Source organism: Bombina bombina, chromosome 4, assembly GCF_027579735.1.
Source record: "Bombina bombina isolate aBomBom1 chromosome 4, aBomBom1.pri, whole genome shotgun sequence".
NCBI classification, from domain to species: domain Eukaryota; kingdom Metazoa; phylum Chordata; class Amphibia; order Anura; family Bombinatoridae; genus Bombina; species Bombina bombina.
Window position 1 is genome coordinate 1,224,962,179 of NC_069502.1, and position 23,884 is coordinate 1,224,986,062.

Here is a 23,884-nt window from a genome sequence, read left to right on the forward strand (position 1 = left end):
CTGCTTAGCTCACTACTGGAGATTAGATGGGCATGTGTGTCTGCTTGACTCACTACTGGAGATTAGATGGGCATGTGTGTCTGCTTGACTCACTACTGGAGATTAGATGGGCATGTGTGTCTGCCTGGCTCACTACTGGAGATTAGATGGGCATGTGTGTCTGCTTAGCTCACTACTGGAGATTAGATGGGCATGTGTGTCTGCTTGACTCACTACTGGAGATTAGATGGGCATGTGTGTCTGCCTGGCTCACTACTGGAGATTAGATGGGCATGTGTGTCTGCCTGGCTCACTACTGGAGATTAGATGGGCATATGTGTCTGCTTGGCTCTGTACTGGAGATTAGATGGGCATGTGTGTCTGCCTGGCTCACTACTGGAGATTAGATGGGCATGTGTGTCTGCTTGGCTCTGTACTGGAGATTAGATGGGCATGTGTGTCTGCTTGGCTCTGTACTGGAGATTAGCTGGGCATGTGTGTCTGCCTGGCTCACTACTGGAGATTAGATGGGCATGTGTGTCTGCCTGGCTCACTACTGGAGATTAGATGGGCATGTGTGTCTGCCTGGCTCACTACTGGAGATTAGATGGGCATGTGTGTCTGCTTGGCTCACTACTGGAGATTAGATGGGCATGTGTGTCTGCTTGGCTCAGTACAGTTGCTATGCAGCACTTCCATATTTTATACACATAATTGTAAATAATTCTCATTTACAATGCAATGTGTTCCTAGCTAAGCAGACAAATATACACTGTTCACATAGACACAATTAAGTGAGACCTGCCTATACAATATTAGTGTGTTACTGTTTATTTGTTTTGTTGATAAATTTCTTTTCTATAAAATAAATATACAATTAGGCTGGCTGATTGCAGCCAATCATAGGCTGCATTACCTGATCTTCCCACTTGCAGTATCCATCAGTGATATTCATGAGTAGCAGTGCACGAGCGTTTAGTTTTATTAGCACTAGCAACTGTTTTATCCCGTAGGGCAGGGGCAAGTTGTAGCTCATGTGCTGACAGTAGACACCCAATCAATCGCAATACAAGATACATGAAACCTATTCATCGTGGCTTATTTTATGCAGCGTGGGGTATATCTGGTCATGGTGTACAGCGTAAAGCGATGGTTCACTCTATTTTTAGTTAAATCTCAGCGTATCTTTTGAGCCCGTGACTGTATTTTGCTCTCCACAGATTCCGGTGGAACAGTATGAAACAGGAAGAGAAGGTGCTCCTGAAGAGCGGGGTGATCAATCTCATCTTAACTGTAAGTGTGAGCGCTGCGGAAGAAAGGTATTTGCTGTATAACCGTTTATGGCACTAAGGGCTTATTAATATCCTGCTAATGGCAGCCGAGAGGTCAGTGTATGAGCACAGACGGGCACTATATGCTCTACTAAACTCTATCCACTGAACCTTTCTCAGCTGCCGTGTCAGTCTAGGAATATTAATTTCATATTATTGGTGTAGACTTCTGTGACACTGTGTGATATTTCAGTGTATCAGTCTGGATGTGTTTTTAAGATAAATATTCTTTGTAAAATTGACTGTCACTGTGGTTGAAAAATCTGAAGGTGTGTTCCTGTCTGCCAATAGGGCTGGGGGAGTTGTACTGATCAGCCAGTGTGATGTTAACCTGATCAGTTGTGTAGAACGCGCATTCCCCATCAGTGTAAATGGCTTTAAATCCTAAATTTTGTTTTTGTGGTTTAGCTATAAACTTGTTAAATTGTATTTTCTAATTTACTATCAAATGTATACCCCTGTTATGGTTGTGTTAGTTGGAGAATACCTAGGTAGGTAGCGTGCACGTGCCTGGCACCAGTTTTACCATTGTATAACATTGTTAAAAGCATCCTTCCAAAACTGCTGCCATATACTGCTCCTGAGCCTCCCTACCTTTTAACAAAGGACACCAAACAAATAAGGTAAATTTAACAAGATATAAATTGGAAGCTTTCTTAAGATTGTACACTCTATTTAAACCTTGAAACCTTAACTGTTAATGGGCCAGCCAACGTTCAAATTAATGTTACATAGTTCTGTACTATGTGCAGAACTATGTAACATTATCTTAGCGATACCTGCAAAAGATTTAACTCCCTCCCAAACCTGAACTTTCATTCCTCGCCATCCTCTACTGCTCTTCTGGTTTCTTCAACCGCACATCAGTCTAATCATAGTGCAATCGGTCGTCCTTTTGTACTACATGCAGTGTGGTCCTGCGCTGGGTAAAGCAGCTGTCAGCGGGAGCGCTCTACATGTAGTTCAATCACACAACCTGGTGCTCTGTGATTAGACAATGTGACCGTGACGCATTGTTGAAGAAACCAGAAGAGCAGTAGAGGCTGGCGAGGAAGGTAAGTATGGGTTTGAGGGGTTAAAATATATTTTTTTGCCTGTGTGTTTTTTTTTCTTTTTTTTTTTAAATGAATGTACGGATAAAAAATAATTTCCCTGAGTCATTTAAAAGCACGTATATTACCTCTTTTTGTCAGCACTATACACCCCCTTAACATATAAGTTTGGGAGTCTAGATGTCCTGTAGATTACATTCTTCAAAGTTGATCTACAACAGTTGACAACCCTTGGCAGGACCCTCTACCCATTAATCTGATCCTTAATATGCATCTTAAATGCTTCATTTCATTAGCTCTTCGGAATCTGTTGGCACTCTACAAATAAATGTGGAAATAATAATTCTCTGTTGCTAATATATAAACCATACTTGCAATATAATGTGACCAATGCATTTTAAAGAATTTTATGACCATTATAATCTAATGGTGAGGGGCAGAGGTTGTACCAACGTGATGATTACTGTTCTTCAGGAGAAGGGAGACCTCTTTTTAAACAAGTTGTTGAAAGATTGGTAGTTTTCTTGTTTTGTTTGTTTTTTTTTATGTTCAAAATATGAAAAAGGCATTGAGGTGATTGCGCACATTAAAGAGACAGTCAAGTCCAAAAAAAACTTTCATGATTCAAATAAGGCATGTAATTTTAAACAACTTTCCAATTTACTTTTATCACTAATTTTGCTTTGTTCTCTTGGTATTCTTAGTTAAAAGCTAAACCTGGGAGGTTCATATGCTAATTTCTTAGACCTTGAAGGCCGCCTCTAATCTAAATGCATTTTTGATAGTTTTTCACCACTAGTGGGCATTAGTTCTTGTGTTTCATATAGATAACATTAAGCTCATGCACGTGAATTTACCATAGAGTCAACTCTGATTGGCTAAAATGCAAGTCTGTCAAAAGAACTGAAATAAGGGGGCAGTCTGCTGAGGCTTAGATACAAGGTAATTACAGAGGTAAAACGTGTTTAATTATAACTCTGTTGGTTATGCAAAGCTGGGAAATTGGTAATTAAGGAATTATCTATCTTTTAAAACAATAATAATTCTGGTGTTGACTGTCCCTTTAAGAGGACACACCTGTTTATCACTGAGTAAAACACAATCAGTCTCTTCATTTCACTAACAGGGTATTCATACTATCATGGAAGAGGAAGCCCATATTAAGGATGTCCTAGCTCGAATTATGGTGGAGATGATAAAGCGAGAATGGCCGCAGAACTGGTCAGGGATGCTGAATGAGCTAGACACCTTCACCAAAACCGGGGTATGTGACAGCGATTCCTCCCTCTGGCTGCCTTTCATACATGACTCTCACCCAGCATCAGAGTTGTATTAACGTATAAAGTTTTTTTGTAATTTGTTTATATCTGATAAGAAAAAATTCTCAACATGTCCCTGTTATTAGTTCACTATGTCTCTAGTGGGGAATAGGCGCATAAATATGTCAGTCATTAGTAGGCTGTGGCCCTAGCAGGGACTGAGCACATAAACATGTCACTGTCATTAGTACACTGTGACACTAGCAGGTAATGAGCACATAAACATGTCACTGTCATTAGTACCCTGTGATACTAGTAGGTACTGAGCCCATAAACATGTCACTGTCATTAGTACACTGTGACACTAGCAGGTAATGAGCACATAAACATGTCACTGTCATTAGTACCCTGTGATACTAGTAGGGACTGAGCACATAAACATGTCACTGTCATTAGTACACTGTGACTCTAGTAGGGACTGAGCACATAAACATGTCACTGTCATTAGTACACTGTAACACTAGCAGGTAATGAGCACATAAACATGTCACTGTCATTAGTACACTGTGACACTAGCAGGTACTGAGCCTATAAACATGTCACTGTCATTAGTACACTGTGACACTAGCAGGTAATGAGCACATAAACATGTCACTGTCATTAGTACACTGTGGCACTAGCAGGGACTGAGCACATAAACATGTCACTGTCATTAGTACCCTGTGACACTAGCAGGTACTGAGCACATAAACATGTCACTGTCATTAGTACACTGTGACACTAGCAGGGACTGAGCACATAAACATGTCACTGTCATTAGTACCCTGTGATACTAGTAGGTACTGAGCACATAAACATGTCACTGTCATTAGTACACTGTAACACTAGCAGGTACTGAGCCCATAAACATATCACTGTCATTAGTACACTGTGACCCTAGCAGGGACTGAGCACATAAACATGTCATTGTCATTAGTACACTGTGACACTAGCAGGTACTGAGTACATAAACATGTCACTGTCATTAGTACACTGTGACACTAGCAGGTACTGAGCCCATAAACATGTCAATGTCATTAGTACACTGTGACACTAGCAGGTACTGAGCCCATAAACATGTCACTGTCATTAGTACACTGTGGCACTAGCAGGTACTGAGCACATAAACATGTCACTGTCATTAGTACACTGTGGCACTAGCAGGTACTGAGCACATAAACATGTCACTGTCATTAGTACACTGTGGCACTAGCAGGTACTGAGCCCATAAACATGTCACTGTCATTAGTACACTGTGGCACTAGCAGGGGCTGAGCACATAAACATGTCACTGTCATTAGTACACTGTGACACTAGCAGGGACTAAGCACATAAACATGTCACTGTCATTAGTACACTGTGACACTAGCAGGTGCTGAGCACATAAACATGTCACTGTCATTAGTACACTGTGACACTAGCAGGGACTGAGCACATAAACATGTCACTGTCATTAGTACACTGTGACACTAGCAGGTGCTGAGCACATAAACATGTCACTGTCATTAGTACACTGTGGCACTAGCAGGTACTGAGCAAATAAACATGTCACTGTCATTAGTACACTGTGACACTAGCAGGGACTAAGCACATAAACATGTCTCTGTCATTAGTACACTGTGACACTAGCAGGTGCTGAGCACATAAACATGTCACTGTCATTAGTACACTGTGACACTAGCAGGTACTGAGCCCATAAACATGTCACTGTCATTAGTACACTGTGACACTAGCAGGTGCTGAGCACATAAACATGTCACTGTTATTAGTACACTGTGACACTAGCAGGGACTGAGCCCATAAACATGTCACTGTCATTAGTACACTGTGACACTAGCAGGTACTGAGCCCATAAACATGTCACTGTCATTAGTACCCTGTGACACTAGCAGGGACTGAGCACATAAACATGTCACTGTCATTAGTACACTGTGACACTAGCAGGTACTGAGCACATAAACATGTCACTGTGATTAGTGCACTGTGACACTAGCAGGTACTGAGCACATAAACATGTCACTGTCATTAGTACACTGTGACACTAGCAGGGACTGAGCACATAAATATGTCACTGTTATTAGTACCCTGTGACACTAGCAGGTGCTGAGCACATAAACATGTCACTGTCATTAGTACACTGTGACACTAGCAGGGACTGAGCACATAAACATGTCACTGTCATTAGTACACTGTGACACTAGCAGGTGCTGAGCACATAAACATGTCACTGTCATTAGTACACTGTGGCACTAGCAGGTACTAAGCACATAAACATGTCACTGTCATTAGTAAACTGTGACACTAGCAGGGACTGAGCCTATAAACATGTCACTGTCATTAGTACACTGTGACACTAGCAGGGACTGAGCACATAAACATGTCACTGTCATTAGTACCCTGTTACACTAGCAGGTACTGAGCACATAAACATGTCACTGTCATTAGTACACTGTGACACTAGCAGGTGCTGAGCACATAAACATGTCACTGTCATTAGTGCACTGTGACACTAGCAGGATCTGAGCACATAACCATGTCACTGTCATTAGTACACTGTGACACTAGCAGGGACTGAGCACATAAACATGTCACTGTCATTAGTACACTGTGACACTAGCAGGTACTGAGCCTATAAACATGTCACTGTCATTAGTACACTGTGACACTAGCAGGGACTGAGCCTATAAACATGTCACTGTCATTAGTACACTGTGACACTAGCAGGTACTGAGCCTATAAACATGTCACTGTCATTAGTACACTGTGACACTAGCAGGGACTAAGCACATAAACATGTCACTGTCATTAGTACACTGTGACACTAGCAGGTACTAAGCACATAAACATGTCACTGTCATTAGTACACTGTGACACTAGCAGGTACTGAGCACATAAACATGTCACTGTCATTAGTACACTGTGACACTAGCAGGGACTGAGCTGATACATGTCACTGTCATTAGTACACTGTGACACTAGCAGGGACTGAGCTGATACATGTCACTGCCATTAGTACAATTTCTCCCTATGACTTGCAGGAGGTTCAGACTGAGCTTGTGATGTTTATTCTTTTGCGACTGGCAGAGGACGTAGTAACGTTCCAGTCACTTCCTACACAACGCAGACGGGATATCTTGTCAGCCATGACTCTCAATATGGAAAAACTGTTTACTTTCATATTGAATATCCTGCAGGGGAGTGTGCATGCGTACAAGCAGCTGGTAAGTCCGAGGCTACCTTTATATATAGTGTCTGTCTCTAGCGCCTCTGTCTCCTTCTCACAGCCTCTGTCTCTAGCGCCTCTGCCTCCTTCTCACAGCTCTGTCTCTAGCGCCTCTGTCTCCTTCTCACAGCTCTGTCTCTAGCGCCTCTGCTTCCTTCTCACAGCTCTGTCTCTAGCGCCTCTGCCTCCTTCTCACAGCTCTGTCTCTAGCGCCTCTGCCTCCTTCTCACAGCTCTGTCTCTTGGCGCCTCTGCCTCCTTCTCACAGCTCTGTCTCTAGCGCCTCTGCCTCCTTCTCACAGCTCTGTCTCTTGGCGCCTCTGCCTCCTTCTCACAGCTCTGTCTCTAGCGCCTTTGCTTCCTTCTCACAGCTCTGTCTCTAGCGCCTCTGCCTCCTTCTCACAGCTCTGTCTCTAGCGCCTCTGTCTCTAGCGCCTCTGCCTCCTTCTCACAGCTCTGTCTCTAGCGCCTCTGTCTCCTTCTCACAGCTCTGTCTCTAGCGCCTCTGCCTCCTTCTCACAGCTCTGTCTCTTGGCGCCTCTGCCTCCTTCTCACAGCTCTGTCTCTAGCGCCTCTGCCTCCTTCTCACAGCTCTGTCTCTTGGCGCCTCTGCCTCCTTCTCACAGCTCTGTCTCTTGGCGCCTCTGCCTCCTTCTCACAGCTCTGTCTCTAGCGCCTCTGCCTCCTTCTCACAGCTCTGTCTCTAGCGCCTCTGCCTCCTTCTCACAGCTCTGTCTCTAGCGCCTCTGCCTCCTTCTCACAGCCTCTGTCTCTTGGTGCCTCTGCCTCCTTCTCACAGCTCTGTCTCTAGCGCCTCTGCCTCCTTCTCACAGCTCTGTCTCTTGGCGCCTCTGCCTCCTTCTCACAGCTCTGTCTCTAGCGCCTCTGCCTCCTTCTCACAGCCTCTGTCTGTAGCGCCTCTGCCTCCTTCTCACAGCTCTGTCTCTTGGCGCCTCTGCCTCCTTCTCACAGCCTCTGTCTCTAGCGCCTCTGCCTCCTTCTCACAGCTCTGTCTCTTGGCGCCTCTGCCTCCTTCTCACAGCTCTGTCTCTTGGCGCCTCTGCCTCCTTCTCACAGCCTCTGTCTCTAGCGCCTCTGCCTCCTTCTCACAGCTCTGTCTCTAGCGCCTCTGCCTCCTTCTCACAGCTCTGTCTCTTGGCGCCTCTGCCTCCTCCTCACAGCTCTGTCTCTAGCGCCTCTGCCTCCTCCTCACAGCTCTGTCTCTAGCGCCTCTGTCTCCTTCTCACAGCCTCTGTCTCTAGCGCCTCTGCCTCCTCACAGCTCTGTCTCTTGGCGCCTCTGCCTCCTCCTCACAGCCTCTGTCTCTAGCGCCTCTGCCTCCTTCTCACAGCCTCTGTCTCTTGGCGCCTCTGCCTCCTTCTCACAGCCTCTGTCTCTAGCGCCTCTGTCTCCTTCTCACAGCTCTGTCTCTTAGCGCCTCTGCCTCCTTCTCACAGCTCTGTCTCTTGGCGCCTCTGCCTCCTCACAGCCTCTGTCTCTAGCGCCTCTGCCTCCTTCTCACAGCTCTGTCTCTTGGCGCCTCTGTCTCCTTCTCACAGCCTCTGTATCTTGGCGCCTCTGTCTCCTTCTCACAGCTCTGTCTCTTGGCGCCTCTGTCTCCTTCTCACAGCTCTGTCTCTTGGCGCCTCTGCCTCCTCACAGCCTCTGTCTCTAGCGCCTCTGCCTCCTTCTCACAGCCTCTGTCTCTTGGTGCCTCTGCCTCCTTCTCACAGCCTCTGTCTCTAGCGCCTCTGCCTCCTTCTCACAGCTCTGTCTCTAGCGCCTCTGTCTCCTTCTCACAGCTCTGTCTCTAGCGCCTCTGCCTCCTTCTCACAGCTCTGTCTCTAGCGCCTCTGCCTCCTTCTCACAGCTCTGTCTCTAGCGCCTCTGCCTCCTTCTCACAGCTCTGTCTCTTGGCGCCTCTGCCTCCTTCTCACAGCTCTGTCTCTTGGCGCCTCTGCCTCCTTCTCACAGCCTCTGTCTCTAGCGCCTCTGCCTCCTTCTCACAGCTCTGTCTCTAGCGCCTCTGCGCCTCTGCCTCCTTCTCACAGCTCTGTCTCTTGGTGCCTCTGCCTCCTCCTCACAGCTCTGTCTCTTGGCGCCTCTGCCTCCTTCTCACAGCTCTGTCTCTTGGCGCCTCTGCCTCCTTCTCACAGCTCTGTCTTTTGGCGCCTCTGCCTCCTTCTCACAGCCTCTGTCTCTAGCGCCTCTGCCTCCTTCTTACAGCTCTGTCTCTTGGCGCCTCTGCCTCCTTCTCACAGCCTCTGTCTCATGGCGCCTCTGCCTCCTTCTCACAGCTCCGTCTCTAGCGCCTCTGCCTCCTTCTCACAGCCTCTCTTTCTAGCGTCTCTGCCTCCTTCTCACAGCTCTGTCTCTTGGCCCCTCTGCCTCCTTCTCACAGCTCTGTCTCTTGGCGCCTCTGCCTCCTTCTCACAGCTCTGTCTCTTGGCGCCTCTGCCTCCTTCTCACAGCCTCGGTCTCTTGGCGCCTCTGCCTCCTTCTCACAGCTCTGTCTCTTGGCGCCTCTGCCTCCTTCTCACAGCCTCTGTCTCTTGGCGCCTCTGCCTCCTTCTCACAGCCTCTGTCTCTAGCGCCTCTGCCGCCTTCTCACAGCTCTGTCTCTTGGCGCCTCTGCCTCCTTCTCACAGCCCTCTGTCTCTAGCGCCTCTGCCTCATTCTCACAGCCTCTGTCTCTTGGCGCCTCTGCCTCCTTCTCACAGCTCTGTCTCTAGCGCCTCTGCCTCCTTCTCACAGCTCTGTCTCTTGGCGCCTCTGCCTCCTTCTCACAGCTCTGTCTCTTGGCGCCTCTGCCTCCTTCTCACAGCTCTGTCTCTAGCGCCTCTGCCTCCTTCTCACAGCTCTGTCTCTAGCGCCTCTGCCTCCTTCTCACAGCCTCTGTCTCTTGGCGCCTCTGCCTCCTTCTCACAGCCTCTGTCTCTAGGCCCTCTGCCTCCTTCTCACAGCCTCTGTCTCTAGCGCCTCTGCCTCCTTCTCACAGCCTCTGTCTCTTGGCGCCTCTGCCTCCTTCTCACAGCTCTGTCTCTAGCGCCTCTGCCTCCTTCTCACAGCTCTGTCTCTAGCGCCTCTGCCTCCTTCTCACAGCCTCTGTCTCTAGCGCCTCTGCCTCCTTCTCACAGCCTCTGTCTCTTGGCGCCTCTGTCTCTAGCGCCTCTGCCTCCTTCTCACAGCCTCTGTCTCTAGCGCCTCTGCCTCCTTCTCACAGCCTCTGTCTCTAGCGCCTCTGCCTCCTTCTCACAGCTCTGTCTCTTGGCGCCTCTGCCTCCTTCTCACAGCTCTGTCTCTAGCGCCTCTGCCTCCTTCTCACAGCCTCTGTCTCTAGCCTCCTCTGCCTCCTTCTCACAGCTCTGTCTCTTGGCGCCTCTGCCTCCTTCTCACAGCCTCTGTCTCTTGGCGCCTCTGCCTCCTTCTCACAGCCTCTGTCTCTAGCGCCTCTGTCTCCTTCTCACAGCTCTGTCTCTTGGCGCCTCTGCCTCCTTCTCACAGCTCTGTCTCTTGGCGCCTCTGCCTCCTTCTCACAGCCTCTGTCTCTAGCGCCTCTGCCTCCTTCTCACAGCTCTGTCTCTTGGCGCCTCTGCCTCCTTCTCACAGCTCTGTCTCTTGGCGCCTCTGCCTCCTTCTCACAGCTCTGTCTCTTGGCGCCTCTGCCTCCTTCTCACAGCCTCTGTCTCTAGCGCCTCTGCCTCCTTCTCACAGCTCTGTCTCTAGCGCCTCTGCCTCCTTCTCACAGCCTCTGTCTCTTGGCGCCTCTGCCTCCTTCTCACAGCTCTGTCTCTAGCGCCTCTGCCTCCTTCTCACAGCTCTGTCTCTAGCTCCTCTGCCTCCTTCTCACAGCCTCTGTCTCTTGGCGCCTCTGTCTCCTTCTCACAGCTCTGTCTCTTGGCGCCTCTGCCGCCTTCTCACAGCTCTGTCTCTTGGCGCCTCTGCCTCCTTCTCACAGCCCTCTGTCTCTAGCGCCTCTGCCTCCTTCTCACAGCCTCTGTCTCTTGGCGCCTCTGCCTCCTTCTCACAGCTCTGTCTCTAGCGCCTCTGCCTCCTTCTCACAGCTCTGTCTCTTGGCGCCTCTGCCTCCTTCTCACAGCTCTGTCTCTTGGCGCCTCTGCCTCCTTCTCACAGCTCTGTCTCTTGGCGCCTCTGCCTCCTTCTCACAGCTCTGTCCTCTAGCGCCTCTGCCTCCTTCTCACAGCTCTGTCTCTAGCGCCTCTGCCTCCTTCTCACAGCCTCTGTCTCTTGGCGCCTCTGCCTCCTTCTCACAGCCTCTGTCTCTAGCGCCTCTGCCTCCTTCTCACAGCCTCTGTCTCTAGCGCCTCTGCCTCCTTCTCACAGCCTCTGTCTCTTGGCGCCTCTGCCTCCTTCTCACAGCCTCTGTCTCTTGGCGCCTCTGCCTCCTTCTCACAGCTCTGTCTCTAGCGCCTCTGCCTCCTTCTCACAGCCTCTGTCTCTAGCGCCTCTGCCTCCTTCTCACAGCCTCTGTCTCTTGGCGCCTCTGTCTCTAGCGCCTCTGCCTCCTTCTCACAGCCTCTGTCTCTAGCGCCTCTGCCTCCTTCTCACAGCTCTGTCTCTTGGCGCCTCTGCCTCCTTCTCACAGCTCTGTCTCTAGGCGCCTCTGCCTCCTTCTCACAGCTCTGTCTCTAGCGCCTCTGCCTCCTTCTCACAGCTCTGTCTCTTGGCTCCTCTGCCTCCTTCTCACAGCTCTGTCTCTTGGCGCCTCTGCCTCCTTCTCACAGCCTCTCTCTCTTGGCGCCTCTGCCTCCTTCTCACAGCCTCTGTCTCTAGCGCCTCTGCCTCCTTCTCACAGCCTCTGTCTCTAGCGCCTCTGCCTCCTTCTCACAGCCTCTGTCTCTTGGCGCCTCTGTCTCCTTCTCACAGCTCTGTCTCTTGGCGCCTCTGCCTCCTTCTCACAGCTCTGTCTCTTGGCGCCTCTGCCTCCTTCTCACAGCCTCTGTCTCTAGCGCCTCTGCCTCCTTCTCACAGCCTCTGTCTCTTGGCGCCTCTGTCTCCTTCTCACAGCCTCTGTCTCTTGGCGCCTCTGCCTCCTTCTCACAGCTCTGTCTCTTGGCGCCTCTGCCTCCTTCTCACAGCTCTGTCTCTTGGCGCCTCTGCCTCCTTCTCACAGCTCTGTCTCTAGTACCTCTGCCTCCTTCTCACAGCTCTGTCTCTTGGCGCCTCTGCCTCCTTCTCACAGCCTCTGTCTCTAGCGCCTCTGCCTCCTTCTCACAGCTCTGTCTCTTGGCGCCTCTGCCTCCTTCTCACAGCTCTGTCTCTAGCGCCTCTGCCTCCTTCTCACAGCCTCTGTCTCTTGCGCCTCTGTCCTCCGTCTCACAGCTCTGTCTCTTGGCGCCTCTGTCTCCTTCTCACAGCTCTGTCTCTTGGCGCCTCTGCCTCCTTCTCACAGCTCTGTCTCTAGCGCCTCTGCCTCCTTCTCACAGCTCTGTCTCTAGCGCCTCTGTCTCCTTCTCACAGCTCTGTCTCTTGGCGCCTCTGTCTCCTTCTCACAGCTCTGTCTCTAGTGCCTCTGTCTCCTTCTCACAGCTCTGTCTCTAGCGCCTCTGCCTCCTTCTCACAGCCTCTGTCTCTAGCGCCTCTGCCTCCTTCTCACAGCCTCTGTCTCTTGGCGCCTCTGCCACCTTCTCACAGCTCTGTCTCTAGCGCCTCTGCCTCCTTCTCACAGCTCTGTCTCTAGCGCCTCTGTCTCCTTCTCACAGCTCTGTCTCTAGCGCCTCTGTCTCCTTCTCACAGCTCTGTCTCTAGCGCCTCTGCCTCCTTCTCACAGCCTCTGTCTCTAGCGCCTCTGCCTCCTTCTCACAGCCTCTGTCTCTTGGCGCCTCTGCCTCCTCACAGCTCTGTCTCTTGGCGCCTCTGCCTCCTCCTCACAGCTCTGTCTCTTGGCGCCTCTGCCTCCTTCTCACAGCTCTGTCTCTTGGCGCCTCTGTCTCCTTCTCACAGCTCTGTCTCTTGGCGCCTCTGCCTCCTTCTCACAGCCTCTGTCTCTTGGCGCCTCTGCCTCCTTCTCACAGCCTCTGTCTCTAGCGCCTCTGTCTCCTTCTCACAGCTCTGTCTCTTAGCGCCTCTGCCTCCTTCTCACAGCTCTGTCTCTTGGCGCCTCTGCCTCCTCACAGCCTCTGTCTCTAGCGCCTCTGCCTCCTTCTCACAGCTCTGTCTCTTGGCGCCTCTGTCTCCTTCTCACAGCCTCTGTCTCTTGCGCCTCTGTCTCCTTCTCACAGCTCTGTCTCTTGGCGCCTCTGTCTCCTTCTCACAGCTCTGTCTCTTGGCGCCTCTGCCTCCTCACAGCCTCTGTCTCTAGCGCCTCTGCCTCCTTCTCACAGCCTCTGTCTCTTGGCGCCTCTGCCTCCTTCTCACAGCCTCTGTCTCTAGCGCCTCTGCCTCCTTCTCACAGCTCTGTCTCTAGCGCCTCTGTCTCCTTCTCACAGCTCTGTCTCTAGCGCCTCTGCCTCCTTCTCACAGCTCTGTCTCTAGCGCCTCTGCCTCCTTCTCACAGCTCTGTCTCTAGCGCCTCTGCCTCCTTCTCACAGCTCTGTCTCTTGGCGCCTCTGCCTCCTTCTCACAGCTCTGTCTCTTGGCGCCTCTGCCTCCTTCTCACAGCCTCTGTCTCTAGCGCCTCTGCCTCCTTCTCACAGCTCTGTCTCTAGCGCCTCTGCGCCTCTGCCTCCTTCTCACAGCTCTGTCTCTTGGTGCCTCTGCCTCCTCCTCACAGCTCTGTCTCTTGGCGCCTCTGCCTCCTTCTCACAGCTCTGTCTCTTGGCGCCTCTGCCTCCTTCTCACAGCTCTGTCTTTTGGCGCCTCTGCCTCCTTCTCACAGCCTCTGTCTCTAGCGCCTCTGCCTCCTTCTTACAGCTCTGTCTCTTGGCGCCTCTGCCTCCTTCTCACAGCCTCTGTCTCTTGGCGCCTCTGCCTCCTTCTCACAGCTCCGTCTCTAGCGCCTCTGCCTCCTTCTCACAGCCTCTCTTTCTAGCGTCTCTGCCTCCTTCTCACAGCTCTGTCTTTTGGCCCCTCTGCCTCCTTCTCACAGCTCTGTCTCTTGGCGCCTCTGCCTCCTTCTCACAGCCTCGGTCTCTTGGCGCCTCTGCCTCCTTCTCACAGCTCTGTCTCTTGGCGCCTCTGTCTCCTTCTCACAGCTCTGTCTCTTGGCGCCTCTGCCTCCTCACAGCCTCTGTCTCTTGGCGCCTCTGCCTCCTTCTCACAGCCTCTGTCTCTAGCGCCTCTGTCTCCTTCTCACAGCTCTGTCTCTTGGCGCCTCTGCCTCCTTCTCACAGCTCTGTCTCTAGCGCCTCTGCCTCCTTCTCACAGCTCTGTCTCTAGCTCCTCTGCCTCCTTCTCACAGCTCTGTCTCTTGGCGCCTCTGCCTCCTTCTCACAGCTCTGTCTCTAGCGCCTCTGCCTCCTTCTCACAGCTCTGTCTCTAGCGCCTCTGCCTCCTTCTCACAGCCTCTGTCTCTTGGCGCCTCTGCCTCCTTCTCACAGCCTCTGTCTCTAGCGCCTCTGCCTCCTTCTCACAGCCTCTGTCTCTAGCGCCTCTGCCTCCTTCTCACAGCCTCTGTCTCTTGGCGCCTCTGCCTCCTTCTCACAGCTCTGTCTCTTGGCGCCTCTGCCTCCTTCTCACAGCTCTGTCTCTAGCGCCTCTGCCTCCTTCTCACAGCCTCTGTCTCTAGCGCCTCTGCCTCCTTCTCACAGCCTCTGTCTCTTGGCGCCTCTGTCTCTAGCGCCTCTGCCTCCTTCTCACAGCCTCTGTCTCTAGCGCCTCTGCCTCCTTCTCACAGCCTCTGTCTCTAGCGCCTCTGCCTCCTTCTCACAGCTCTGTCTCTTGGCGCCTCTGCCTCCTTCTCACAGCTCTGTCTCTAGCGCCTCTGCCTCCTTCTCACAGCCTCTGTCTCTAGCGCCTCTGCCTCCTTCTCACAGCTCTGTCTCTTGGCGCCTCTGCCTCCTTCTCACAGCCTCTGTCTCTTTGGCGCCTCTGCCTCCTTCTCACAGCCTCTGTCTCTAGCGCCTCTGTCTCCTTCTCACAGCTCTGTCTCTTGGCGCCTCTGCCTCCTTCTCACAGCTCTGTCCTCTTGGCGCCTCTGCCCTCCTTCTCACCTGCCTCTGTCTCTAGCGCCTCTGCCTCCTTCTCACAGCTCTGTCTCTTGGCGCCTCTGCCTCCTTCTCACAGCTCTGTCTCTTGGCGCCTCTGCCTCCTTCTCACAGCTCTGTCTCTTGGCGCCTCATGCCTCCTTCTCACAGCCTCTGTCTCTAGCGCCTCTGCCTCCTTCTCACAGCTCTGTCTCTAGCGCCTCTGCCTCCTTCTCACAGCCTCTGTCTCTTGGCGCCTCTGCCCTCCTTCTCACAGCTCTGTTCTCTAGCGCCTCTGCCTCCTTCTCACAGCTCTGTCTCTAGCTCCTCTGCCTCCTTCTCACAGCCTCTGTCTCTTGGCGCCTCTGTCTCCTTCTCACAGCTCTGTCTCTTTGCGCCTCTGCCGCCTTCTCACAGCTCTGTCTCTTGGCGCCTCTGCCTCCTTCTCACAGCCCTCTGTCTCTAGCGCCTCTGCCTCCTTCTCACAGCCTCTGTCTCTTGGCGCCTCTGCCTCCTTCTCACAGCTCTGTCTCTAGCGCCTCTGCCTCCTTCTCACAGCTCTGTCTCTTGGCGCCTCTGCCTCCTTCTCACAGCTCTGTCTCTTGGCGCCTCTGCCTCCTTCTCACAGCTCTGTCTCTAGCGCCTCTGCCTCCTTCTCACAGCTCTGTCTCTAGCGCCTCTGCCTCCTTCTCACAGCCTCTGTCTCTTGGCGCCTCTGTCTCTAGGCCCTCTGCCTCCTTCTCACAGCCTCTGTCTCTAGCGCCTCTGCCTCCTTCTCACAGCCTCTGTCTCTAGCGCCTCTGCCTCCTTCTCACAGCTCTGTCTCTTGGCGCCTCTGCCTCCTTCTCACAGCTCTGTCTCTAGCGCCTCTGCCTCCTTCTCACAGCCTCTGTCTCTAGCGCCTCTGCCTCCTTCTCACAGCTCTGTCTCTTGGCAGCTCTGTCTCTTGGCGCCTCTGCCTCCTTCTCACAGCCTCTCTCTCTTGGCGCCTCTGCCTCCTTCTCACAGCCTCTGTCTCTAGCGCCTCTGCCTCCTTCTCACAGCCTCTGTCTCTAGCGCCTCTGCCTCCTTCTCACAGCCTCTGTCTCTTGGCGCCTCTGTCTCCTTCTCACAGCTCTGTCTCTAGCGCCTCTGCCTCCTTCTCACAGCTCTGTCTCTTGGCGCCTCTGCCTCCTTCTCACAGCCTCTGTCTCTAGCGCCTCTGCCTCCTTCTCACAGCCTCTGTCTCTTGGCGCCTCTGTCTCCTTCTCACAGCCTCTGTCTCTTGGCGCCTCTGCCTCCTTCTCACAGCTCTGTCTCTTGGCGCCTCTGCCTCCTTCTCACAGCTCTGTCTCTTGGCGCCTCTGCCTCCTTCTCACAGCTCTGTCTCTAGTACCTCTGCCTCCTTCTCACAGCTCTGTCTCTTGGCGCCTCTGCCTCCTTCTCACAGCCTCTGTCTCTAGCGCCTCTGCCTCCTTCTCTAAGCTCTGTCTCTTGGCGCCTCTGCCTCCTTCTCACAGCTCTGTCTCTAGCGCCTCTGCCTCCTTCTCACAGCCTCTGTCTCTTGGCGCCTCTGTCTCCGTCTCACAGCTCTGTCTCTTGGCGCCTCTGTCTCCTTCTCACAGCTCTGTCTCTTGGCGCCTCTGCCTCCTTCTCACAGCTCTGTCTCTAGCGCCTCTGCCTCCTTCTCACAGCTCTGTCTCTAGCGCCTCTGTCTCCTTCTCACAGCTCTGTCTCTTGGCGCCTCTGTCTCCTTCTCACAGCTCTGTCTCTAGTGCCTCTGCCTCCTCCTCACAGCTCTGTCTCTAGCGCCTCTGCCTCCTTCTCACAGCCTCTGTCTCTAGCGCCTCTGCCTCCTTCTCACAGCCTCTGTCTCTTGGCGCCTCTGCCACCTTCTCACAGCTCTGTCTCTAGCGCCTCTGTCTCCTTCTCACAGCTCTGTCTCTAGCGCCTCTGCCTCCTTCTCCTCTGTCTCTAGCGCCTCTGCCTCCTTCTCACAGCTCTGTCTCTTGGCGCCTCTGTCTCCTTCTCCTCTGTCTCTAGCGCCTCTGCCTCCTTCTCACAGCTCTGTCTCTTGGCGCCTCTGCCTCCTTCTCACAGCCTCTGTCTCTTGGTGCCTCTGCCTCCTTCTCACAGCCTCTGTCTCTTGGCGCCTCTGTCTCCTTCTCACAGCTCTGTCTCTAGTGCCTCTGTCTCCTTCTCACAGCTCTGTCTCTTGGCGCCTCTGCCTCCTTCTCACAGCTCTGTCTCTAGCGCCTCTGTCTCCTTCTCACAGCTCTGTCTCTAGCGCCTCTGCCTCCTCCTCACAGCTCTGTCTCTAGCGCCTCTGCCTCCTTCTCACAGCCTCTGTCTCTAGCGCCTCTGCCTCCTTCTCACAGCTCTGTCTCTAGCGCCTCTGTCTCCGTCTCACAGCCTCTGTCTCTTGGCGCCTCTGCCTCCTTCTCACAGCCTCTGTCTCTAGCGCCTCTGCCTCCTTCTCACAGCTCTGTCTCTTGGCGCCTCTGCCTCCTCACAGCCTCTGTCTCTTGGCGCCTCTGTCTCCTTCTCACAGCCTCTGTCTCTTGGCGCCTCTGCCTCCTTCTCACAGCTCTGTCTCTAGCGCCTCTGCCTCCTTCTCACAGCCTCTGTCTCTAGCGCCTCTGCCTCCTTCTCACAGCTCTGTCTCTTGGCGCCTCTGCCTCCTTCTCACAGCCTCTGTCTCTTAGCGCCTCTGCCTCCTTCTCACAGCTCTGTCTCTAGCGCCTCTGCCTCCTTCTCACAGCCTCTGTCTCTAGCGCCTCTGCCTCCTTCTCACAGCTCTGTCTCTAGCGCCTCTGCCTCCTTCTCACAGCCTCTGTCTCTTGGCGCCTCTGCCTCCGTCTCACAGCCTCTGTCTCTTGGCGCCTCTGCCTCCTTCTCACAGCTCTGTCTCTTTGCGCCTCTGCCTCCTTCTCACAGCTCTGTCTCTTGGCGCCTCTGTCTCCTTCTCACAGCCTCTGTCTCTTGGCGCCTCTGCCTCCTTCTCACAGCCTCTGTCTGTAGCGCCTCTGCCTCCTTCTCACAGCTCTGTCTCTTGGCGCCTCTGCCTCCTTCTCACAGCTCTGTCTCTTGGCGCCTCTGCCTCCTCACAGCCTCTGTCTGTAGCGCCTCTGCCTCCTTCTCACAGCTCTGTCTCTAGCGCCTCTGTCTCCTTCTCACAGCTCTGTCTCTTGGCGCCTCTGCCTCCTTCTCACAGCTCTGTCTGTAGCGCCTCTGTCTCCTTCTCACAGCTCTGTCTCTAGTGCCACTGCCTCAGTCTCACAGCCTCTGTCTCTTGGCGCCTCTGCCTCCTTCTCACAGCTCTGTCTCTTGGCGCCTCTGCCTCCTTCTCACAGCCTCTGTCTCTTGGCGCCTCTGTCTCCTTCTCACAGCCTCTGTCTCTTGGCGCCTCTGTCTCCTTCTCACAGCTCTGTCTCTTGGCGCCTCTGCCTCCTTCTCACAGCTCTGTCTCTAGCGCCTCTGCCTCCTTCTCACAGCCTCTGTCTCTTGGCGCCTCTGTCTCCTTCTCACAGCCTCTGTCTCTTGGCGCCTCTGTCTCCTTCTCACAGCCTCTGTCTCTTGTCGCGTCTGCCTCCTTCTCACAGCTCTGTCTCTTGGCGCCTCTGTCTCCTTCTCACAGCCTCTGTCTCTAGCGCCTCTGTCTCCTTCTCACAGCTCTGTCTCTTGGCGCCTCTGCCTCCTCACAGCTCTGTCTCTTGGCGCCTCTGTCTCCTTCTCACAGCCTCTGTCTCTTGGCGCCTCTGCCTCCTTCTCACAGCTCTGTCTCTTGGCGCCTCTGTCTCCTTCTCACAGCCTCTGTCTCTAGCGCCTCTGTCTCCTCCTCACAGCCTCTGTCTCTTGGCGCCTCTGCCTCCTTCTCACAGCCTCTGTCTCTAGCGCCTTTGTCTCCTCCTCACAGCCTCTGTCTCTTGGCGCCTCTGCCTCCTTCTCACAGCCTCTGTCTCTAGCGCCTCTGCCTCCTTCTCACAGCTCTGTCTCTAGCGCCTCTGCCTCCTTCTCACAGCCTCTGTCTCTTGGCGCCTCTGCCTCCTTCTCACAGCCTCTGTCTCTAGCGCCTCTGCCTCCTTCTCACAGCTCTGTCTCTAGCGCCTCTGTCTCCTTCTCACAGCCTCTGTCTCTTGGCGCCTCTGCCTCCTTCTCACAGCCTCTGTCTGTAGCGCCTCTGCCTCCTTCTCACAGCCTCTGTCTCTAGCGCCTCTGTCTCCTTCTCACAGCCTCTGTCTGTAGCGCCTCTGCCTCCTTCTCACAGCTCTGTCTCTTGGCGCCTCTGCCTCCTTCTCACAGCCTCTGTCTGTAGCGCCTCTGCCTCCTTCTCACAGCCTCTGTCTCTAGCGCCTCTGCCTCCTTCTCACAGCTCTGTCTCTTGGCGCCTCTGTCTCCTTCTCACAGCCTCTGTCTGTAGCGCCTCTGCCTCCTTCTCACAGCTCTGTCTCTAGCGCCTCTGCCTCCTTCTCACAGCCTCTGTCTCTTGGCGCCTCTGTCTCCTTCTCACAGCCTCTGTCTCTTGGCGCCTCTGTCTCCTTCTCACAGCTCTGTCTCTTGGCGCCTCTGCCTCCTTCTCACAGCCTCTGTCTGTAGCGCCTCTGCCTCCTTCTCACAGCCTCTGTCTGTAGCGCCTCTGCCTCCTTCTCACAGCTCTGTCTCTAGCGCCTCTGCCTCCTTCTCACAGCTCTGTCTCTAGCGCCTCTGCCTCCTTCTCACAGCCTCTGTCTGTAGCGCCTCTGCCTCCTTCTCACAGCCTCAGTCTGTAGCGCCTCTGCCTCCTTCTCACAGCTCTGTCTCTTGGCGCCTCAGTCTCCTTCTCACAGCCTCTGTCTGTAGCGCCTCTGCCTCCTTCTCACAGCTCTGTCTCTTGGCGCCTCTGCCTCCTTCTCACAGCTCTGTCTCTTGGCGCCTCTGCCTCCTTCTCACAGCCTCTGTCTGTTGCGCCTCTGCCTCCTTCTCACAGCTCTGGCTCTTGGCGCCTCTGTCTCCTTCTCACAGCTCTGTCTCTAGCGCCTCTGCCTCCTTCTCACAGCTCTGGCTCTTGGCGCCTCTGCCTCCTTCTCACAGCTCTGGCTCTTGGCGCCTCTGCCTCCTTCTCACAGCTCTGGCTCTTGGCGCCTCTGTCTCCTTCTCACAGCTCTGTCTCTAGCGCCTCTGCCTCCTTCTCACAGCTCTGTCTCTAGCGCCTCTGCCTCCTTCTCACAGCTCTGTCTCTTGGCGCCTCTGCCTCCTTCTCACAGCTCTGTCTCTTGGCGCCTCTGCCTCCTTCTCACAGCCTCTGTTTCTTGGCGCCTCTGTCTCCTTCTCACAGCTCTGTCTCTTGGCGCCTCTGTCTCCTTCTCACAGCCTCTGTCTCTTGGCGCCTCTGCCTCCTTCTCACAGCTCTGTCTCTAGCGCCTCTGCCTCCTTCTCACAGCCTCTGTCTCTTGGCGCCTCTGCCTCCTTCTCACAGCTCTGTCTCTTGGCGCCTCTGCCTCCTTCTCACAGCTCTGTCTGTAGCGCCTCTGCCTCCTTCTCACAGCTCTGTCTCTTGGCGCCTCTGTCTCCTTCTCACAGCCTCTGTCTCTAGCGCCTCTGCCTCCTTCTCACAGCTCTGTCTCTTGGCGCCTCTGTCTCCTTCTCACAGCCTCTGTCTCTAGCGCCTCTGCCTCCTTCTCACAGCCTCTGTCTCTTGGCGCCTCTGTCTCCTCACAGCCTCTGTCTCTAGCGCCTCTGCCTCCTTCTCACAGCCTCTGTCTCTTGGCGCCTCTGTCTCCTTCTCACAGCTCTGTCTCTAGCGCCTCTGTCTCCTCACAGCTCTGTCTCTTGGCGCCTCTGCCTCCTCACAGCCTCTGTCTCTTGGCGCCTCTGCCTCCTTCTCACAGCTCTGTCTCTAGTGCCTCTGCCTCCTTCTCACAGCTCTGTCTCTAGCGCCTCTGCCTCCTTCTCACAGCTCTGTCTCCTTCTCACAGCTCTGTCTCTTGGCGCCTCTGCCTCCTTCTCACAGCCTCTGTCTGTAGCGCCTCTGCCTCCTTCTCACAGCTCTGTCTCTTGGCGCCTCTGTCTCCTTCTCACAGCCTCTGTCTCTTGGCGCCTCTGTCTCCTTCTCACAGCCTCTGTCTCTTGGCGCCTCTGCCTTCTTCTCACAGCCTCTGTCTGTAGCGCCTCTGCCTCCTTCTCACAGCTCTGTCTCTTGGCGCCTCTGCCTCCTTCTTACAGCCTCTGTCTGTAGCGCCTCTGCCTCCTTCTCACAGCCTCTGTCTCTAGCGCCTCTGTCTCCTCCTCACAGCCTCTGTCTCTTGGCGCCTCTGCCTCCTTCTCACAGCCTCTGTCTCTTTGGCGCCTCTGCCTCCTTCTCACAGCCTCTGTCTCTTGGCGCCTCTGCCTCCTTCTCACAGCCTCTGTCTCTTGGCGCCTCTGCCTCCTTCTCACAGCCTCTGTCTCTAGCGCCTCTGTCTCCTTCTCACAGCTCTGTCTCTAGCGCCTCTGTCTCCTTCTCACAGCTCTGTCTCTAGCGCCTCTGTCTCCTTCTCACAGCTCTGTCTCTTGGCGCCTCTGTCTCCTTCTTACAGCTCTGTCTCTTGGCGCCTCTGCCTCCTTCTCACAGCTCTGTCTCTAGCGCCTCTGCCTCCTTCTCACAGCTCTGTCTCTAGCGCCTCTGCCTCCTTCTCACAGCCTCTGTCTGTAGCGCCTCTGCCTCCTTCTCACAGCTCTGTCTGTAGCGCCTCTGCCTCCTTCTCACAGCCTCTGTCTGTAGCGCCTCTGCCTCCTTCTCACAGCCTCAGTCTGTAGCGCCTCTGCCTCCTTCTCACAGCCTCTGTCTGTAGCGCCTCTGCCTCCTTCTCACAGCTCTGTCTGTAGCGCCTCTGCCTCCTTCTCACAGCCTCTGTCTGTAGCGCCTCTGCCTCCTTCTCACAGCTCTGTCTCTAGCGCCTCTGTCTCCTTCTCACAGCTCTGTCTCTTGGCGCCTCTGCCTCCTTCTCACAGCTCTGTCTCTTGGCGCCGCTGCCTCCTTCTCACAGCCTCTGTCTGTAGCGCCTCTGCCTCCTTCTCACAGCTCTGTCTCTAGCGCCTCTGCCTCAGTCTCACAGCCTCTGTCTCTTGGCGCCTCTGCCTCCTTCTCACAGCTCTGTCTCTTGGCGCCTCTGCCTCCTTCTCACAGCCTCTGTCTCTAGCGCCTCTGCCTCCTTCTCACAGCCTCTGTCTCTAGCGCCTCTGCCTCCTTCTCACAGCTCTGTCTCTTGGCGCCTCTGCCTCCTTCTCACAGCCTCTGTCTCTTGGCGCCTCTGCCTCCTTCTCACAGCCTCTGTCTGTAGCGCCTCTGCCTCCTCACAGCTCTGTCTCTAGCGCCTCTGCCTCAGTCTCACAGCCTCTGTCTCTTGGCGCCTCTGCCTCCTTCTCACAGCTCTGTCTCTTGGCGCCTCTGTCTCCTTCTCACAGCTCTGTCTCTAGCGCCTCTGCCTCCTTCTCACAGCCTCTGTCTCTAGCGCCTCTGCCTCCTTCTCACAGCTCTGTCTCTTGGCGCCTCTGCCTCCTTCTCACAGCCTCTGTCTCTTGGCGCCTCTGCCTCCTTCTCACAGCCTCTGTCTGTAGCGCCTCTGCCTCCTTCTCACAGCTCTGTCTCTTGGCGCCTCTGCCTCCTTCTCACAGCCTCTGTCTGTAGCGCCTCTGCCTCCTTCTCACAGCTCTGTCTCCTTCTCACAGCTCTGTCTCTTGGCGCCTCTGCCTCCTTCTCACAGCCTCTGTCTGTAGCGCCTCTGCCTCCTTCTCACAGCTCTGTCTCTAGCGCCTCTGCCTCCTTCTCACAGCCTCTGTCTGTAGCGCCTCTGCCTCCTTCTCACAGCTCTGTCTCTTGGCGCCTCTGCCTCCTTCTCACAGCCTCTGTCTGTAGCGCCTCTGTCTCCTTCTCACAGCCTCTGTCTCTTAGCGCCTCTGCCTCCTTCTCACAGCTCTGTCTCTAGCGCCTCTGCCTCCTTCTCACAGCCTCTGTCTCTTGGCGCCTCTGTCTCCTCCTCACAGCTCTGTCTCTAGCGCCTCTGCCTCCTTCTCACAGCTCTGTCTCTTGGCGCCTCTGTCTCCTTCTCACAGCCTCTGTCTCTAGCGCCTCTTTCTCCTTCTCACAGCTCTGTCTCTAGCGCCTCTGCCTCCTTCTCACAGCCTCTGTCTCTAGCGCCTCTGCCTCCTTCTCACAGCTCTGTCTCTAGCGCCTCTGCCTCCTTCTCACAGCCTCTGTCTGTAGCGCCTCTGTCTCCTCACAGCCTCTGTCTCTAGCGCCTCTGTCTCTAGCGCCTCTGTCTCCTTCTCACAGCTCTGTCTCTTGGCGCCTCTGCCTCCTTCTCACAGCCTCTGTTTCTTGGCGCCTCTGCCTCCTTCTCACAGCTCTGTCTCTAGCGCCTCTGCCTCCTTCTCACAGCTCTGTCTCTTGGCGCCTCTGTCTCCTTCTCACAGCCTCTGTCTCTAGCGCCTCTGCCTCCTTCTCACAGCTCTGTCTCTTGGCGCCTCTGTCTCCTTCTCACAGCCTCTGTCTCTTGGCGCCTCTGTCTCCTCACAGCCTCTGTCTCTAGCGCCTCTGTCTCCTTCTGACAGCCTCTGTCTCTAGCGCCTCTGCCTCCTTCTCACAGCTCTGTCTCTTGGCGCCTCTGTCTCCTTCTCACAGCTCTGTCTCTTGGCGCCTCTGCCTCCTTCTCACAGCTCTGTCTCTAGCGCCTCTGCCTCCTTCTCACAGCTCTGTCTCTTGGCGCCTCTGTCTCCTTCTCACAGCCTCTGTCTCTAGCGCCTCTGCCTCCTTCTCACAGCTCTGTCTCTAGCGCCTCTGCCTCCTTCTCACAGCCTCTGTCTCTAGCGCCTCTGCCTCCTTCTCACAGCCTCTGTCTCTAGCGCCTCTGTCTCCTTCTCACAGCCTCTGTCTCTTGGCGCCTCTGTCTCCTTCTCACAGCTCTGTCTCTAGCGCCTCTGTC

The 23,884-nt window shown here is 54.2% G+C and overlaps 1 protein-coding gene across 1 annotated transcript in view; it reads left to right on the plus strand.

The window, feature by feature from the left end:
* The window catches only part of XPO5 (exportin 5), a 630,805-nt gene that overhangs the window by 14,979 nt on the left and 591,942 nt on the right, over positions 1–23,884 (plus strand). Inside the window, exons 3-5 of the mRNA XM_053712755.1 lie at positions 1,200–1,272; positions 3,489–3,626; positions 6,699–6,881. Coding sequence (XP_053568730.1) covers positions 1,200–1,272; positions 3,489–3,626; positions 6,699–6,881 — 394 coding nt within the window. The remainder of the gene's footprint in view (positions 1–1,199; positions 1,273–3,488; positions 3,627–6,698; positions 6,882–23,884) is intronic.